General features: G+C 42.5%; 1 protein-coding gene across 1 annotated transcript; it reads right to left on the reverse strand.

Annotated features, from left to right (window-relative positions):
- Positions 1 to 673: 673 nt before the first annotated feature.
- On the reverse strand, positions 674 to 14054 carry LOC121914519 (RNA-binding Raly-like protein). The gene is made up of 7 exons (XM_042438001.1): positions 13842 to 14054; positions 12277 to 12355; positions 5134 to 5178; positions 4812 to 4951; positions 4320 to 4433; positions 2831 to 2976; positions 674 to 1051 (listed from the first exon to the last, which is right to left on the reverse strand). The coding sequence occupies exons 1-7, from the start codon at positions 13876 to 13878 to the stop codon at positions 1013 to 1015; spliced, it is 600 nt and encodes a 199-aa protein (XP_042293935.1). The 5' UTR covers positions 13879 to 14054; the 3' UTR covers positions 674 to 1012.
- Positions 14055 to 16343: the final 2289 nt, after the last annotated feature.

Consider the following 16343-nt stretch of genomic DNA (forward strand, 5'->3'; position numbering starts at 1 on the left):
GTTAAGGGGTGACCTGATAGCTATGCTGTATTTGAAGGGGTGTTGTATTGAGGATACAGCAAGCTGCTCCAGAAAATTGGACCCAGGGCAATGGATTCAAGCAACAGGAAAAGAGATTCCACCTAAACATTAAGAAGATATTTCTGATGGCAAGAACTTTTCGACAGTGGAACACATTGCTTCCACTGTTTTTTAAACAGAGGCTGGATGACCATCTATCGGGAGTGCTTTTCCAATTCTATGATTCTAAGATGGCAGGTTTAAGTTTCTGCCTTTCATTGATAAATATTTGCAAGACCTACTCCTCCTGGTCTACCTATCAGATAATGAAATTAAAAGGAAGCACTCTTTCAACAAGATTTGTTTTCTGTAGAGTAACCATATTTTCATTTTTTCAGAAAGTCTCATTCAAAAGTAACTAAAGGTTGCTTTTAGCTACTTTAAAAACATCATCAGAATGTTAAAACCAGTTGGCTTATGGCACGAACTATGCTCAAGTCTCATAAACAGAATCATCACAGTTTCCCCTTGTTATGCTATAATTATAATGCGACCTAGTCATTCCTTGGTTATTGGGGAAAAAATTAAGTACATGTAATTTGTTGTTTTCAATCAATTACTTCTAGACCAAGAGTTTTGCCTTGCCAGTAATACAAAAGCGATGAGTTATAACTGTAAGAGATTGATACAGCTTTATTTCTGCTCAGTGGCGAACGGGTTCAATTGTGAACTCATGTTGCCTGTTTTCCCTCCCCTTCCCAAACTGACATGTTTTTAAAAATTTTCACCGACAAAGAACACCAAGCTTTTTCTTCCCTCAGCAGCACATCACAGGAGTCTCTCTCTGCCAGGCCAGATAAAGGTGCTAATGAGATTGTGAAGGACATCTTTTCTCCTCTGCACTAGCACTATTTGCAGGTAACTGGTGTCAGATCCAGCTGGAGGCATTGAAAGAAATACAACACATAGGAAAAGAAACGCTGGGCAAGAGATCAGAGCACTCCTGGTCTATTCAGTTGCTGCCTTTGGCATCCAGTGTGTGATTCCTTGCCTGAAATGAAACAAAATGCTTTATACGCGTAGTCCTTGAAGCATAATTCTGCATATGCTTTCATATACATATAGTTTAATGTTCTTGGTATTTAATTATGTTAAATGATTAATAACTTACTATCTGCTACAGTTGCCAGGTAGAATTGGGCAGTTGGGTGGCACACACGCACAGTGTTGCCAGGCACCCGCACAGCATGACACCAACATTAAAGATGCCATTGTTGTCATCCTTTGGGCTGAGACTGTGACCTGCCCAAAGTCATTCAGTGGGTTCCATGGCTGAACCGAGATTTGAACTGTGGTCTCCATGGTAAAAATCCAATGGTCAAACCACTGCACTATACTGGCTCACAAATGGTTGTGTAGAAGATATAAAGAAATTCAGCAGGTGTTGCTCGCTAAAACTCTCTCTACTACACTGTTACTAAGGGAACAGGAGCCCTGTAAGTTATTGGACCTGGCAAGCAGATGGTAGAAGGGTTAGGAAATGATCTGCCTTAACTACAAAATAATTGTTCTTGCCTACTGGTTCTGTAAAGAATTTGGAAGGAGGACCTGTGGGCTCTTGCCATGGACATTATTGGGGTGACCCAAGGCAATATGTTTTGTACATAAAACAGGTCATAGATGCTCCAGGCATGTTAAATACAGAACAGCAATAAGGGGAGCACTGTCTTTGCATAGTAAAGTATGCTTACTAGAGTAACTGTGGTGTAGTGATCAGAGACTAAAAAATTCACTAGTGTACATGGATTTTATTGCTTCCTCTTATGAGACATGTGAATGCCTGAGGGGTAAAACTTGGGCTGGCTTTGCTTCAGTTGGAGAGGTTTCCAGTTTTTTGTGTGCCCCCCCCCCATCCAAAAATGTCCATGCTGAAATCCTGTTGGTGACATATTCATGTATAACTTGGACTTAATGTGCATGTATGTCTTTTATTAAAAAAACATTCTGCAAGGAGGTATTCACTAGCTCCTTGAGCAATGTCCATCCCCATCCCACTCTCTTCCCCAGGACTGTTGCCATAGTCAGGCACTGCCTGTTTTGGCTGCAGACATTTATACAATCTGAAGAGAAACCATTGTCTGTGATCTATTCATTTGTTTGTTTTGCCTGCAGAAGGGAAATAAGAATGAAGACTTTCTCCCAGTGAACAACTCACTGGAAATCTGAGATAAACAAGCTCATTCTTCTTCTAGTTGCAGATCTGCATTCATGATGAGCCCTGGTTGGTTGCCTCCCCAGCCCTGGCCAGTAAATGGCTGTGATAGTGCTCTCTGGGTTGACAGTGGACTTCATGTATAAAACTTTACACACTACACAACTTGCTGGACATCAGCTCCAGTATTATTGAATTTCCAACAAAGGAGAAATTGTAACTTGCCCAGTTACTTTCCATTTTGCAACTTTTCTTTGGAGTTTATCACATTGGGGTTAATTTCAGCATTAAAGAGACATTAAAGTGCATTTAAAGCATCCCACATAAAGCAAAAATAAATAAATAAAAATAAATGGCGAGTAATTGCACAAATGATTATCACACGCAATTGTGCAAATAAAGGTATATTGGAAATGCATTGTTGCTGAAATCCTGAAAGTAAAAAGATGTGTGTTAATGCTTCTTTGTGACCACTTTAATGGTGGGTTTTGTGCGATGTTGTGTGAAATTGTTTGACACAATTGCACGATTTCCCCAGGATACTGATGGGATTAACTAACGATAAACTCACATGCAATAAACTCCTAAGGCTGCATAGATGTCAGTCTGGCTACCTACCGCCTCTTCAGTATCTGTGCTCTCATCTGCACTGTCAACATCCTGTAGAGCAGCATGCCCATCATTTTCTGTCCTTTGCACTGGGTCCCCTGCTGGGCATGAAGCCTCTCCACTGGCTGGAGTTTTCTTCTTGCTGTCCTTGGAACCTGTGGATTCAGAGAAGTTTGTGCCAGGAGGGTCAAACAATCATGCTGGTCCCTTTATTTTATTTCTGCCCTTCTGCTGCCTCACTGTGAAGTGACATAACCCTGGACATTCGAAAGTTGTGCCAGCGGAGTGCAAGCACTGACAGGTTCTATCAAGCTAGTAAGGCTTCAGTATGGCAAAGGGGACATATTGTGTATCTGCCATTAGAGAATTAGGCTAGCTAGAGAAGGAGAGGTTTGTCACCAGAAGCTTGGTTTATAGGTGATACAACTGGTCACAGCAACTACAAATGCAAAGAAGGTATGGAATAGTCGTGTTTTGCTACATTGGTGGGACAACCCAGTGATGAAATCACAGATCTTCAGGGTATTTAAATTTTACTATACTTAAATCTTCCATCAGGGAACCTAGGACAGCAAAAGCAAGTCTCCAGTCCAAATACTGAGTCTTGTTTCAGACTTCTGTCTTGTTTAGTTTTAGCACAGTCATGTCCTGATGTGCCTTCAGACTATGCATTTGAAACCAACTTGTATATGAACTGCACCGCACGCCAAAAGGACTGCAACAGCTTTTAAATCAACAACAACAACAAAACAATTTGGTGGCCAAAAAGTCCACTTCTCTTTAAGTGGCTATTGTTGTGTGCCTTCAAGTAATGTCTGGCTTATGGAAACCTTAATATGGACACCATTTTGTTATGCCATTGTATTCAATGTGACTTGAGCATCCATGGATTTTGTTGTCCAGGGGGATCCTGGAACCAAACCCCAGCAGATAACAAGGACCCACTGTATATAAAAGGACTGAGCTTAGGTCTGGTACTGAAAACAGTTTCCTGGGCTGTTCAGATACCCCTGTTCTTTACACATAAAGGGTATACACTCTGAGTCCCCCTTATCTGAAATGTTTGGAACCAGAAGTGTTTTGAATTTCAGCGTTTCTCCCCCCCCCCTCTGATATTGGAATATTTGCATATACATAACGAAATATTTTGGAAATGGCATCCAAAAATATGAAATTCATTTTTCTTTATATACACCTTATACACATAGCCTGAAGGTAATTTTGTACACAATATTTTTAAATAATTTTATGCATGAAACAAAGTTTGTGTACAATGAATCATAAGAAAGCAAAGATGTCACTATCTCAGCTACCCATGTGAACAAATTTGGATTTTGAAGTCTTGAATTTTGGCATTCCAGATAAAGGATACCTAACCTGTATGGACTTCCATCTACTATACCACTGTTGTGCACCTTAGGCTGGCTTTGGGTGGTTGTTGGGGGCCCTTGTAAACAAAAGTTAATAGATCATGGAAGCCAGAAGTGTAACCCCTCACCTGCATTGTGGTCTCGTCGCTGATCCATCCGATCCAGGCTCTCCAGCAAGTTATCCACCTGGACCTTGATCTGGCTTAATTCTCCTTTAATACAGTGTAACTCTTCTGCTCTCACTGGAACAAAAAGACTGTGAATGGATCAAGCTACATGACGGCAGCCTACAGTATAAAATATACAATATGGTCTTCCCTTGATATCCACGGGGGATCTGTCCCCCCTTGTGGCTAGCAAAAACGTGGGTACCGTTCTTTTCAATGGACCTGTGTACAAGCTTGCACCTGCACACACCACTGTGTGCACATGCACCCACTGAAAAAGCCGGGGTTTGCCATTTACGGACGCTCAAATCCACGGATGGCAAGTCCACGGTTGGCACTTACGCACTGTATTTCATAACCCTGTTCCGTTTTTGCCAACCCAATGTCCCGTTCTGGTCTCAAGGAAATATGGTCAGCCTATACCTCTTAGGATCTCTACCACAAAACACTCACGTTTTGTACGGCCTGCCATGGAGTTGTTTCCTCGCAATCCTGGGCCCAGGCTGGTCTTACCCCCAGACCCTAGGTGGCTTCGTCTGGTTTTGACAGGAATGTGACTGATGAGGGGAGGGATCTTTTGGTATTCATAAACCCTGTAGGAACAGGAAAGGTTCATTAGCAGAAGTCCCTTAAAACATGATCCCAGATTCAAGTGAGAGGCACACTGTGGTCTTGGGATTTCTTTTTAAAACTAAACCCAAAAAAACTTAGGACACCTATTACATTAATGAGTAAGAGGGGGTTACAATTCGTGAAGGAGGGAGACCAATCTTACCTGTATGGCAAATCATCTTTATAGATCTCATAGTCCAGGTCACAGCTGCAAAGAAGAGAGGATGATAACTCTGTGATTTGCTTTGCTTGCACATAATTGCTTGCCACTTTTCCAACCCTGGTTACCTCCGTCCCAATTCCAACTGCAGTCATGACATACAGTCCAAGAAAAAGTTGGATGCTCATTTAGTTCCAATCTGCAGTGGTTTGAACCTCAGTTCTGGTCAAATACTCTTAAGCTCTACATCATGCCGATTTTCTATTTCTGTATTGCCTCTCTGCTCCAAAAGTGGTTCATGTTGGAACTTCAGCACAGTTGACTACAATATACATACCTTACTAGTTTAACTTCTGTATTATACTCTGCATAGTTTCTTATGGTACATTTGAATAAAGAGAAATGGTTTAAAAGGGGGGGGGGCTGGTTTCTGTAACCTGTGAATGCCAAAGGTAGATAATAATAAGGTGAACTGTGATACCTAATAGAAGTTCTGAGATTTAGATTTGGGGGCACCAATACCTATTTTTCCAGAAACCTTATTTAGTGAAGACTAGATTCTTACTCCAGCTGCAGAGCTGGCATGCCTCAGCATTCTGCTGTCTTCTGTTAGAGATTTCTAATGTTAAATTTCACGCTTGGTAGGTTTTGAACAGGAACAGTCTAGCCCTCAGATTCAAATGAAGAAAAAAGGGGGGGAAAGCTGTCAAGGAAGTATAGTGAAGAGAGCTGACAGGCCTGTAATAAATCTCATGCCTCATGCGTTTGGAGAACAAGAAAATAATAATTTGCGAAAGCCTGTTTGTGCCAACCTAGGCTGCAACCACATTGCAGAAATAATTTCCTTTCACTGCCATGTCTCACTGCCACTGGAATTGTGGGAAAGGTAGTCTGTTGTGGCACTAGACCTCAACAAACCCTGGTGCCACTGCACACTACCATTCCCACAATTCCATAGCATTGAGCCGTGGCTGTTAAAATGGTGTCAAACCGGACTATTTCTGTAGTGCGAATGGAGCCCTAGATAGGGACCGAATGCAGAATTCATTTTAAAGTGTTTTAAACAATTTTATCTTTTAAAAATGTATTTAATTCTTTTAATAGCAATATATTTTAATTTTGTAATTTAATTCCTTTGTAACACACCTCTTTTCTATGTTTTTAGTTGTATTGTTCTTTTAATATTGTTGACCGCTCTGAGTCCCAGTTCTGGGGAAAGAGCGGAATACAAATAAATATAATAATAGTAGTAATAGTAAGTGTGACTGTGATAGCGCAAAAGGCTTTCAAATCATAGCCCCGATCTTATCATTAACCTATCATTAAAGAGGCATTGCAATAACATGAACTTCTGTTAATGCAAAATGCCAGCCAATGTTGCTTTAATGACAGGTTAATGACGGGATCTGTGCAACATCATCTCAAAGTCTTTTGCGCGATCACAGTCAATCGCGCTTTTTGGATGGGTTAGTGATGGCATCTACTCAATTTTGTCTGAAAATCCTTCCTACGATTGCGAGGAAAGCACAGGACTTGAATATAAGCATGTGGCTGCATGCATGCACATGCGCCTTGGACACGTGCCCCATCGTTTCCCCCTCCGTTTGTCCCTCGCGCATAGATGAATCTCAAGACCGCGAGAATGGAGGGAATACTGTATTTCCTGGGGCTACCCTTTTTTCCTCATACCAAGCATTCCCACCAAACTAATCTTGACAGTTTACAGCAATTATTACCTCCCCCTCACATCTGCTCATTAAAGAAGATAATCTTTCCAACCAGCATCACCAATAGTGCAGTATATCCCATCATCCAGTATACAAAGTATATGTTTAGCAAGCATAGCAGGACCTATGATCCTGTCAAACAGGAGCCAGAAGAACTGGACTGAAGCCAGGGAAACTGTCAGAGAGAAATGCAAAAAGACACAGTCTGCAGCCAAAAAGAAAGAGAAGCCTCAACAGGTGACAGATGAAACTCTTCAAGCAGTTATGGACAGGCAAGAGGCAAAAGTAAAAGGTGGTAGAAATAAAGTCAGAACCCTGAATGCAACTGTTCAATTAATTGTAAGTGACAAAAAGAACTACTATGATAATCAACTCAGAGAAACAGAAGGTGACAATAAAAAAGGAAGAAGAAAAGACCTCTTCCACAAGATCTGAGAAATCAAAGGGAAAAGTAAACCAAGTGTGGGGACACTCTACAAATAGCAGAGGCACACATTACATGACCAAGTAGAATAAAAAGATGGTGGAAACCGTACACAGAAGAACGGCATAAAAGAGATGAAATGATGAGAGGTTCATTTGAAGATAAGCCATCTAAAGACAAACAGTCAATTTTAGAAAGTTAAGTGGAAGCACTTGGGAGATTGTCCAAGTGCTATTTCTGGATGAGCAGCTGTGTTTAGTCAATAGCAGCAAAATGGCTAGGAAAATATGTGTCACATTAGAGGCTAAATGATTTATGGTGGCATGAGCAATCACAGGCAAGAGCCTATGTGATGGAAGTGGAACATCTGACAAGGCAGGCTTCTGTGTTTGTGAATTGTTCAAACTCAAGTGTGTGGGAGAGAATGGCCCTCCTCTTTCACAAACTGTGTGTGTGCCTAGGAATGACTGAGCTCCTTAACCCAGTACATGCCAGACCCTCAGAGTGCCCAAATGGTGCTGGAGGAGGAAGAGGAGGAGACATGAAGTCTGGGTAGCATTTAACTCCCAGGATTTGTTACCCTGGGTTATAGGACAAAGGGGACTACAGTATTTCACAGAGATTTAAGAGTGGCTTGTGCTGGCCAGCAATAGCAACACCCTTCCTTTTAAAGGCACACTGAAACATCACATTGGCAGCAACAAGGATAGCTGGAGCCAGGAATTCCAGAAAAGCTGTTATAGTGCAGCCATTGTTTGCTCCTAGAAGTTATTTTGAGACTTTTTATTCAGTCCCTTTGTTTCCCTGTTAGATTGGTAGTCTTGTCTACTGGTTTCTTATTCTTACAAATTACAGAGGGAAATAGTTCTCACAAGGCCACAGATCTGAGCATGGATGTTGTCTGACCTATTTTAGCACACTCTGTCACAGGGGTAGGAACCAGGTGCCTTCCTGAAGTCGCTCAACTGCAGCTCCCATCCACCCCAGCCAGCATAACCAGCAGTAAGAGATCATGATGGCACCAGCATCTGGAAGGCCATGCATTCCTCAACCCTGCTTTAGCATTCACTGTTCTATGGCTTACATGTTCATCAGGCATAGAGCAACTGCATAGTGTAGAGTTTTGAGTACTGAACTATGACTTTGAACTATGCCAGTTCTCATTAAATCTGATTGATTAGCCTTGCGCCTCTCAACCTTCATCTCTGTTGTCTTCCTCACATGGAGAACTATAAGGAGAGCTTCTGCTACACATAGAGGTTCTCCACGTTTGAAAAAAATCAACATGCAAATTGCATGGAGAGAGCCTATGTATGGAGAGGCTCCTGTTCAGACTCGTCACGTTCCACTTAAGGAGACCGACAGAGCAGGATATGAATGAATCAACAGGCTAGAGTTGCCAACTTTTTAAAAAGGCCTTTAAGTAAAACATGACATGCAAAAATGCACAGCCCATGCACCATTCTCACTCAAATCTCTACAGCATTCCAGGCTGCTCTGCAAAGGCAAAAGAGATGGACTGGTGAAAATATTGGAAATATACCGTATATATTCAACATTAAGTTGAGAAATTTATGCCCAAAAATTGACCCTAAAATCCTGGGTCGACTTAGATACTGGTCAATACAGTAACAGTGCTTAGAAAGGTCCTGAGAAAAGAACCACCATGTATCTCAGCAGTGATTTCTAAAAGAGCTGCCAGCAGGGAGTGTGTTTGTGTCTCTGTGTGAAAGAGATTATTCTCTTCGCAAATTGATGTTAAAGCTTTCTGTCCCCACCAAATCCCACATTTAAATCCACTTTGTTCTCTTCCTGATCCAATGTTAAAGCCTTCTCTCCCACCAAACTCCACATTTAAATCCACTTCTTTCCCTTCCAGATCTGATATTAAAGCATTCTCCTCCAGCACCAGGAAAGAGTTGCTAAGTGGTCAGGAGAAGTCCAGAAGAGGAGGAGGGAGGGAAGTGGTGTTTTCCCATTTAGATCCTTGACTTATCCACGGGTCATATCAAAATCCATGATTTTCATCTTAAAACCTTCCCTTGACTTATACATGAGGTAAACTTGTACACACACATATATATACGGTACCAATATTTGCCTGCCTCTCTTCCTCACTGGCTTCCTGGAGCTTGAATCTCACTTCAGATTTTTGTTCCAGAGCTTGCCTGTTCATTTAGTCTTCAAAGTTTCTGCAGCTTGTCTTGTCTTGCCTTGATTCTGGATCTGATTCTGCCCTAATCAGGAATGCTGTCGGTGCTACACATAGCTGGCCCTTGAAACAGATAGATTCAACTGGGATGATGCTTGGCTAATTACTCCTAGGAGCCAAGCAAATCTAAGCGGAAAGAAACCATTTTGTAGCTCCTGCTTCCCCACTCCCAGCACACATAATGGCTTTCCTGCTCAAACAGCTGCAGCCAAATAATTTTCATTATCAGCCAAATAAATAAATAAACCCATCCTTGTTTAAACCCATGGTTCTGAACAGTTTTCTTGGCAGCAGAACAAGCTCCATGTGAGCGTCAAAGAGGAAGAAGTACAACAGTAATAAAAGATAACAGAGGCTGTTCCTTTATCTACCGCCGTTACCAAAAGCAAGAGAAATGGGACAACAACTGTCAAAGATGACCCCATTCTTTCTGACAGGCCAATATTTTACTTGGGAAGAGAGTGGCCATTACTCTCCTCGGGATGGATTTACATGGTAGAAACAGAAAAAAATCACTGGAGCCTAACCATAGATAACCGATTCCCATTTGAGACAAACTAGACTAACAGCATGGTGTAGTGATTTGGGTGTTGGACTTAGATTCTGGAGACCAGGGTTCAAATCCCCACATAGCCAGGGAAACCGACCGGGTGAACTTGGGTGACTCAAGCCTCTTCTGAACAAATCTTGCCAAGAAAACCCTATGGTAAATTCACCTTACAGTCACCATAAGTCAGAAGGCAAACAGACTAACTAGATTTTCCTGTCTTTTTTTTCATATTACAGTAGTCATCTGAAAAACAAATTTAATGTTGCATAGATGCTCCACCAAGATGGCTTCTGTGTTTCTTTTCCCAGCATCACCCAGTACAAGGATGGGGAGAAATGCAGATCTCCAGATGTTATTGGACTAAGTCCCATCAGCCCTAGTCACGAAAGCCAAATATGAGGAATGCTAGGAAATGAATTTCAACAAAATTGGAACGGACCAGATGATTCCCAATGAGCCAGTGCAATATTGTGATAATAATAAGCAGAACTAGGAAACAATCAGTCTGCAAACCAGGAGACCAGCTGCCACTCAGAGCCCTCAACATGAGGCTAGATCAATGGTCTAGATGAAGTTTGAGGTTTCAGATGCCTCAATTCCTGAACATTGACCATACTGGCTGAGACATCTGGGAGTTGAAGTCCAAAACATCTGAAGGACCAACGGATGAGTACCACTGGAGTAGATGAAGCCATGGCCTGATTCAGTATAAGGCAGTTCTCTATATTCCAATTGTACTGTGTGCTGCGGCTGGCCCTGAGAGAAGCAGTCCATGACGCTGAATGCTGACAAGGTAATTAACAGTTGAAATTTTCACCATCCCCTGAAATAGCTCAGTAAACCTTTGAGTGCCTCATTGCTCTCTATCTCTCATATTTCAAACTGCAGTGCAAAAACAATAGTCCTGAACAGATGCGCAGTGCAAGGCTGGATCTGCTTATCTCTTGTGCATTCTGGGGAAAGATTAAGTCTGGTTGTGCATTCTTCCATTGTTATGACAGCAGTGTAGTTTTTTTGGTCTGGGAAAAAAATCCAATAGCGGTAAATTGAGAAAATACTATAATCATACCAGAGAAATGTACTTCTGAACAAAAGAAAACTCCAGAAATTTGGTGCACGACAGTAGACCAAGTACAGTACAACTTTTTGAGTCAGGACCTTTTTTTTTTTTTTTTACTAGGCATGGGAATACCATGAAGTGCTGTGAATAGGATGTTGGAATAGGACTAGAGAGAGCCAGGTTCAAATCCCTCCCTACTCATTCATAAAGTTCATTGGTTCCCTCACTTACCTTGATGGGTGCTTATTTTAATAAAAGGAGGAACCTTATAAGCTCCCTTGGGCACTTTGGAAGGAAGGTAAAATAGAAATAAACACATTTCTACTTAAGCCCCACATTATATCCCTTCAAAAATGTTTCTACTGCTTTTCATGTCATAATGATTCTTTTGGGTGCCAGCATCTCTGTTCCACCAAGCAGCCCCATGCACCCACATTACAAAGATAAAAATGTAGTTTCATGTATCTGTCTCATTCTGCTTTAACTGCCGTGGCTACATCCTATAGTATCTTGGGTTCTGTGGTGTGGTGAGGTACTTAAATTCTCTGTAGGCATACACTAAAGCTATGTAGCAGAGAGGTCTAAGTACCTTGTCAAACTATATATCCCATGATTCCACAAGTTGTAACCAGGACTGTTATGAAAGTAATGTAACTGTTCCTGCAGATACTGCACTCACAGTTCCTTGAAACAACTTTCCTTGTTGCTTAAAATGCAGTGCAGTTAGATGCCCTGTACTGGACCAGTTATCTCACCTGTGCAATCTATTAGCATCCCCTGTCTCCCATATTCACACATATACAAACATATATGACTCTATTATACACATGGTCTGGTATCTTCTATCCAGGAGGGTGTACCTGAGCTCACTCCATCTGTCTTAATTCTGAACAGACCTTTCTCTCTTCTCCAGTCTTGCTAACATCAGTTGCAGAGCACTACTAAATAAATTAAAGAGGATCAACCCAAAAATCCATGGGTTACTTTGTTTTTATGTTGGCAAACCCCTTCAGGGGATAGGAATTTCATCCGCCAAGTGACAATCTGGCCCCATGAACACAACCGTTTACGCAACAGCACAATTGCCCCAAATGGAAATCCAACCGAGGGTTGCTAAAACTATTATCAGCAGGGAGATCATCAGCCTGAGAGAAAGTGATGGCAAAGACTCACGGATATAGGCTTCCACTATGTTGCCTCTTCTGACCAGGTCTTGTATGGCTCAGTTTTGGTTCCCGTGCCATGTCCAGATCTAAACATTAAGGGAAAGATGTGACAATGAGAGGGAAAGTGCAGAGCAGATGAGAGTCCAAGCAGCAAGGGGCAAGCTGAGCAAAAGAAGTACAGTTGGCCTTCGACATTTGCAGCTTTGACATTTGCAGTTTTGCTCATATGTTCTCTCTAAGAAGTCCTCCAGCACAATTCTGCTGGACATTGACCTTAGAGTTATGCTGGAGAACATAGAGGTTCCTAGAGAAAATACTTTGTAGATTGTCCAGCATGATTCTGTGATCAACTTCTGGCAGATGTTGAGCATAAAATTGCACTGGAGGCCCTGGAGATTCGTAGAGAGGAGTTGTCTCTGATAAAAAAAACAGGCTGCATCCACCCTGCAGAAAGGATCCAATTTGACACCACTTTAACTGCCATGGCTCAATGCTATGGAATTCTGGGAATGGTCATTTGTTGTGGCACCAGAGTTTGTTGAGGTCTAGTGCCACAGCAAACTGCCATTCCCATACCAGTGGGACATGGCAGCTAATGTCGTATCAAACCAGATTATTTCTGCAGTGTGGATGCAGCCTAGGTCAGCATGAACATGCTTTTCCAAAATATTTTTTTTCCCATTCTTTTCTTGTGCCCGTCCCCCAAGTCATGAGGCATGAGATTTATGACAGGTCTGTCAGCTCCCTTCACTAGACTTTGAGGACAGCTTTCCCCCTGTGGATGGTTTGTTGTGATACCAGAGCTCTCTGGCACCACGTGCCTTACAAAACTACAATTCTCAACTCAGAGATGTAATGGAAACTGGCAAAGAATTAATTATGTGTGTGTGTGTGTGTGTTATAATGAGCACAAAAATAATGTGTGTGTGTGTGTATGTGTGTGTGTGTGTGTGATTTTTGTGCTTATAATAACCAACTTGGGGGAAAAAAGTTTAGATCAGAGAGGTGAGGGAAATTGGCAAGGAATTAATATTGTGTACACACACACACACACACACACACACACACAGATATATAGATATATATTTGTGCTGATAATAACCAAATCAGTTAAAGAAAGTTTAGATCAAAGCAGTGATGGAAACCAGCAAGGAATTAACATTACACACACATACATATGTATGTATATATACATATATTTTTGTGCTCATAATAACCATCTTTAGATCAGGGTGGTGATGGAAACTAGCAAGGAATTAATATATTTATATATATATATATATATATACACACACACACAGAGGTATATAATCTAATCTAATAAATAAGCCTTTCTCAACAAGCCAAAACCAAACATGAATGCCACAGAAACCACCCCCCAGAGCAAACTTTCCTTCTGAGCCAAGCCTGCTGATTCCTAGGACCCCTGCCATCCATGATCCAACCCAGTTAAAAGGGGGAGAGCCCCTGTCCTTCTGCCCTTGTTGTCTCCTGGGGAGGGGAGGCACAGCATCCTTTGCCAGCCCTGCATGCAAAAGCCATGATGCACAATGGGGTTTGGGCATTACTCACATCTCCAGTACCCTTCACTGCTGCCAAAAAGGGTCATGCCACCCTGGAACAAGGGGGACCAGGAGGGAAGGAGGAGGAGGCCTCAGAGGGTCCTTTCTGCCAGCCTTTGGGGAGCTCTCTGCCTCTTGCTCTTCTCCAAACCCCCAAGAAGGGAGAGAGAGTGTAATGCTCAGCAATGAAGGCTGGGCAGGAGGAGGGAGGTACCATCTGGCCTTCTGGAGGGGGGGGCACAGGAACAGGAAGAGGAGGAAGCAACCATTGCAGCCACACAGACAGGGGTGGTTTCCTCTGCAGCCAAATCCAGTGGTCCCTCCACAGTCACTGGGATTAGGAGGGAAGGGCTGCAAAGGAAAGAAAAACACTATTTTTCAACCTACGAGAAGACCTCTCTAGGAATCTCCAGGTCCTCCTGTGCAACTCTATGGTCAATAATCTGCCAGAAGCTGAACATAGACTCATGCTGGAGGACCTACAAAGGCCCAGAGAGCTGTTTTCTCTAGGAACGTCTAGGTTCTCCAGCACATCTCTATGGTCAACATCTGGAGGACCAGATTTATATCTCCATCATCACCACCTAGGCTTAGAATCATAGAGTGATAGAGCTGGAAGACACCCCAAGGGCTATCCAGTCCAACCCCCTTCTGCCATGCAGGAAGTCTCAATCAAAGCAATCCAAAGAGATGGCCATCCAGCCTCTGTTTAAAGACCTCCAAAGAAGGAGACTCCACCACACTCCAAGATTATGCGTGCCACTATCAAACAGCTCTTACTGTCAGGAAGTTCCTCCTAATGTTGAGGTGGAATCTCTTTTCCTGGAGCTTGCATCCATTGCTCCGGGTCCTAGTCTCTGGAGCAGCAGAAAGCAAGCTTGCTCCATCCTCAATGTGACACCCCTTCAAATACTTAAACAGAGCTATCATATCACCTCTTAACCATCAATCCTCAGGCTAAACATACCCAGTTCCCCAAGTCTCTCCTCATAGGGCATAGATTCCAGCTAAAGGCATGGAGGGGTTGGGGGATGAGAGGAACAGGTGTGCACTTGTTCCTATGTTTTCCCCACCTTCCCATCTCTCCACATACCCTCAGAAATGGCTTCACATGCCAGAGAGGGCACGTGTGCCATAGGTTCACCACCACAGACCTTAGACGTTCCTAGAGAAAACACTTCTCTAAGCATTTGTAGGTCCTCCAGCATGGTCAGCCTTTGGCAGGCGTTGACCATACAGTTGCACTGGAGGACATGGGGATTCCTAGAGAGGTGTTCTCTCAGGTAAAAAGAATAGTGGATTTTTTATTTGCAGTTTTTCCACATTCACGGGGGTCCTTTGCTCCTAACCCTTGCGGATGTGGAGGGACCACTGCAATCTGTTTTTCTTAAAATTAAGCTTGTGTTTACCTTCCAATGACTAATAGCAAAGCATAATAAAATAAGATATGTATGTAAGATGAACTATATGCTACGACAAAGAGACATCTTTCACCACTTGGAGACCCATTTCTGCACACACACACATCCAAAAAGACAATAAAGAAGAAAGCTACATCTATCATCTACACTGACCTTATTTTGTCCTATTCTGGGGATAAAGATAGTGACACTTCTTCCATTTTACCACAGGATGGCACCATAATGCCAAGTATAAAGTATGGTATTCTCTATATATGTGATATGTGAAACCTATGAAACCCTTTGAGTCTGAGTGTGATTGCAATGTGAGATTTGGCCAGTGATGGGTGGGTTGCAATGGTATTGTATCATAACTGTGTTGTTACTAATCATAATGCATGAGGCAGGGCAAACAGGTCAGTGATAGCAGCATTAGTGCAAGTGGGGGGAAAAAGTGACAATCATGCTCTTAAAGGACAAACATCAGGTTGTGATACACAACAGTTTCAACAATCAGCTACTGTTAAGTACATCCAATGCGGGTTTCAAACAGAATGAATCTGTATAACAGTAGGGTTTGATAAGGATGAGTAGCAGAGGAGGAAAGGATTAAATCCTCCACTCTTGCCATGACTGCTGTTATCCTGAAAATTATCAGTTCTTCGCTTCCAGAGGGTACCAGATGCAGTGCATTTTTCAAAATGTGCATGTTAAAGGTAAACATTCATTTAGTACGGAGTCTCCTTCTTTGGAGGTCTTTAACCAGAGGCTGGATGGCCATCTATCAGGGGTGCTTTTATTGTGAGTTCCTGCACGGCAAAATGGGATTGGACTGGATGGCCCTTGGGGTCTCCTCCAACTCTATGATTCTATGGCCTGATTCCCACTACCTTTTAAATCGGATCGCAAATTGGTTTGAACCTGTTCAAATGACCCTGGTTCCCACTTGAACCAAATGGCTGAAGCGATTCACAGAGGAGGAGCCATGCACTAGGCCCATTTAAGCCGTGTCTTTTTGATGCTGTTCTCCCCCCCCCTCCCCGCATCTTTTGGGATAAATCGATTTTGCGCAAGTGTGAACCAGAGGCGGGGAAATTAGCTTTTGCAAGAGG

The sequence above is a fragment of the Sceloporus undulatus genome, chromosome 8, assembly GCF_019175285.1.
Source record: "Sceloporus undulatus isolate JIND9_A2432 ecotype Alabama chromosome 8, SceUnd_v1.1, whole genome shotgun sequence".
Taxonomy (NCBI): Eukaryota; Metazoa; Chordata; class Lepidosauria; order Squamata; family Phrynosomatidae; genus Sceloporus; species Sceloporus undulatus.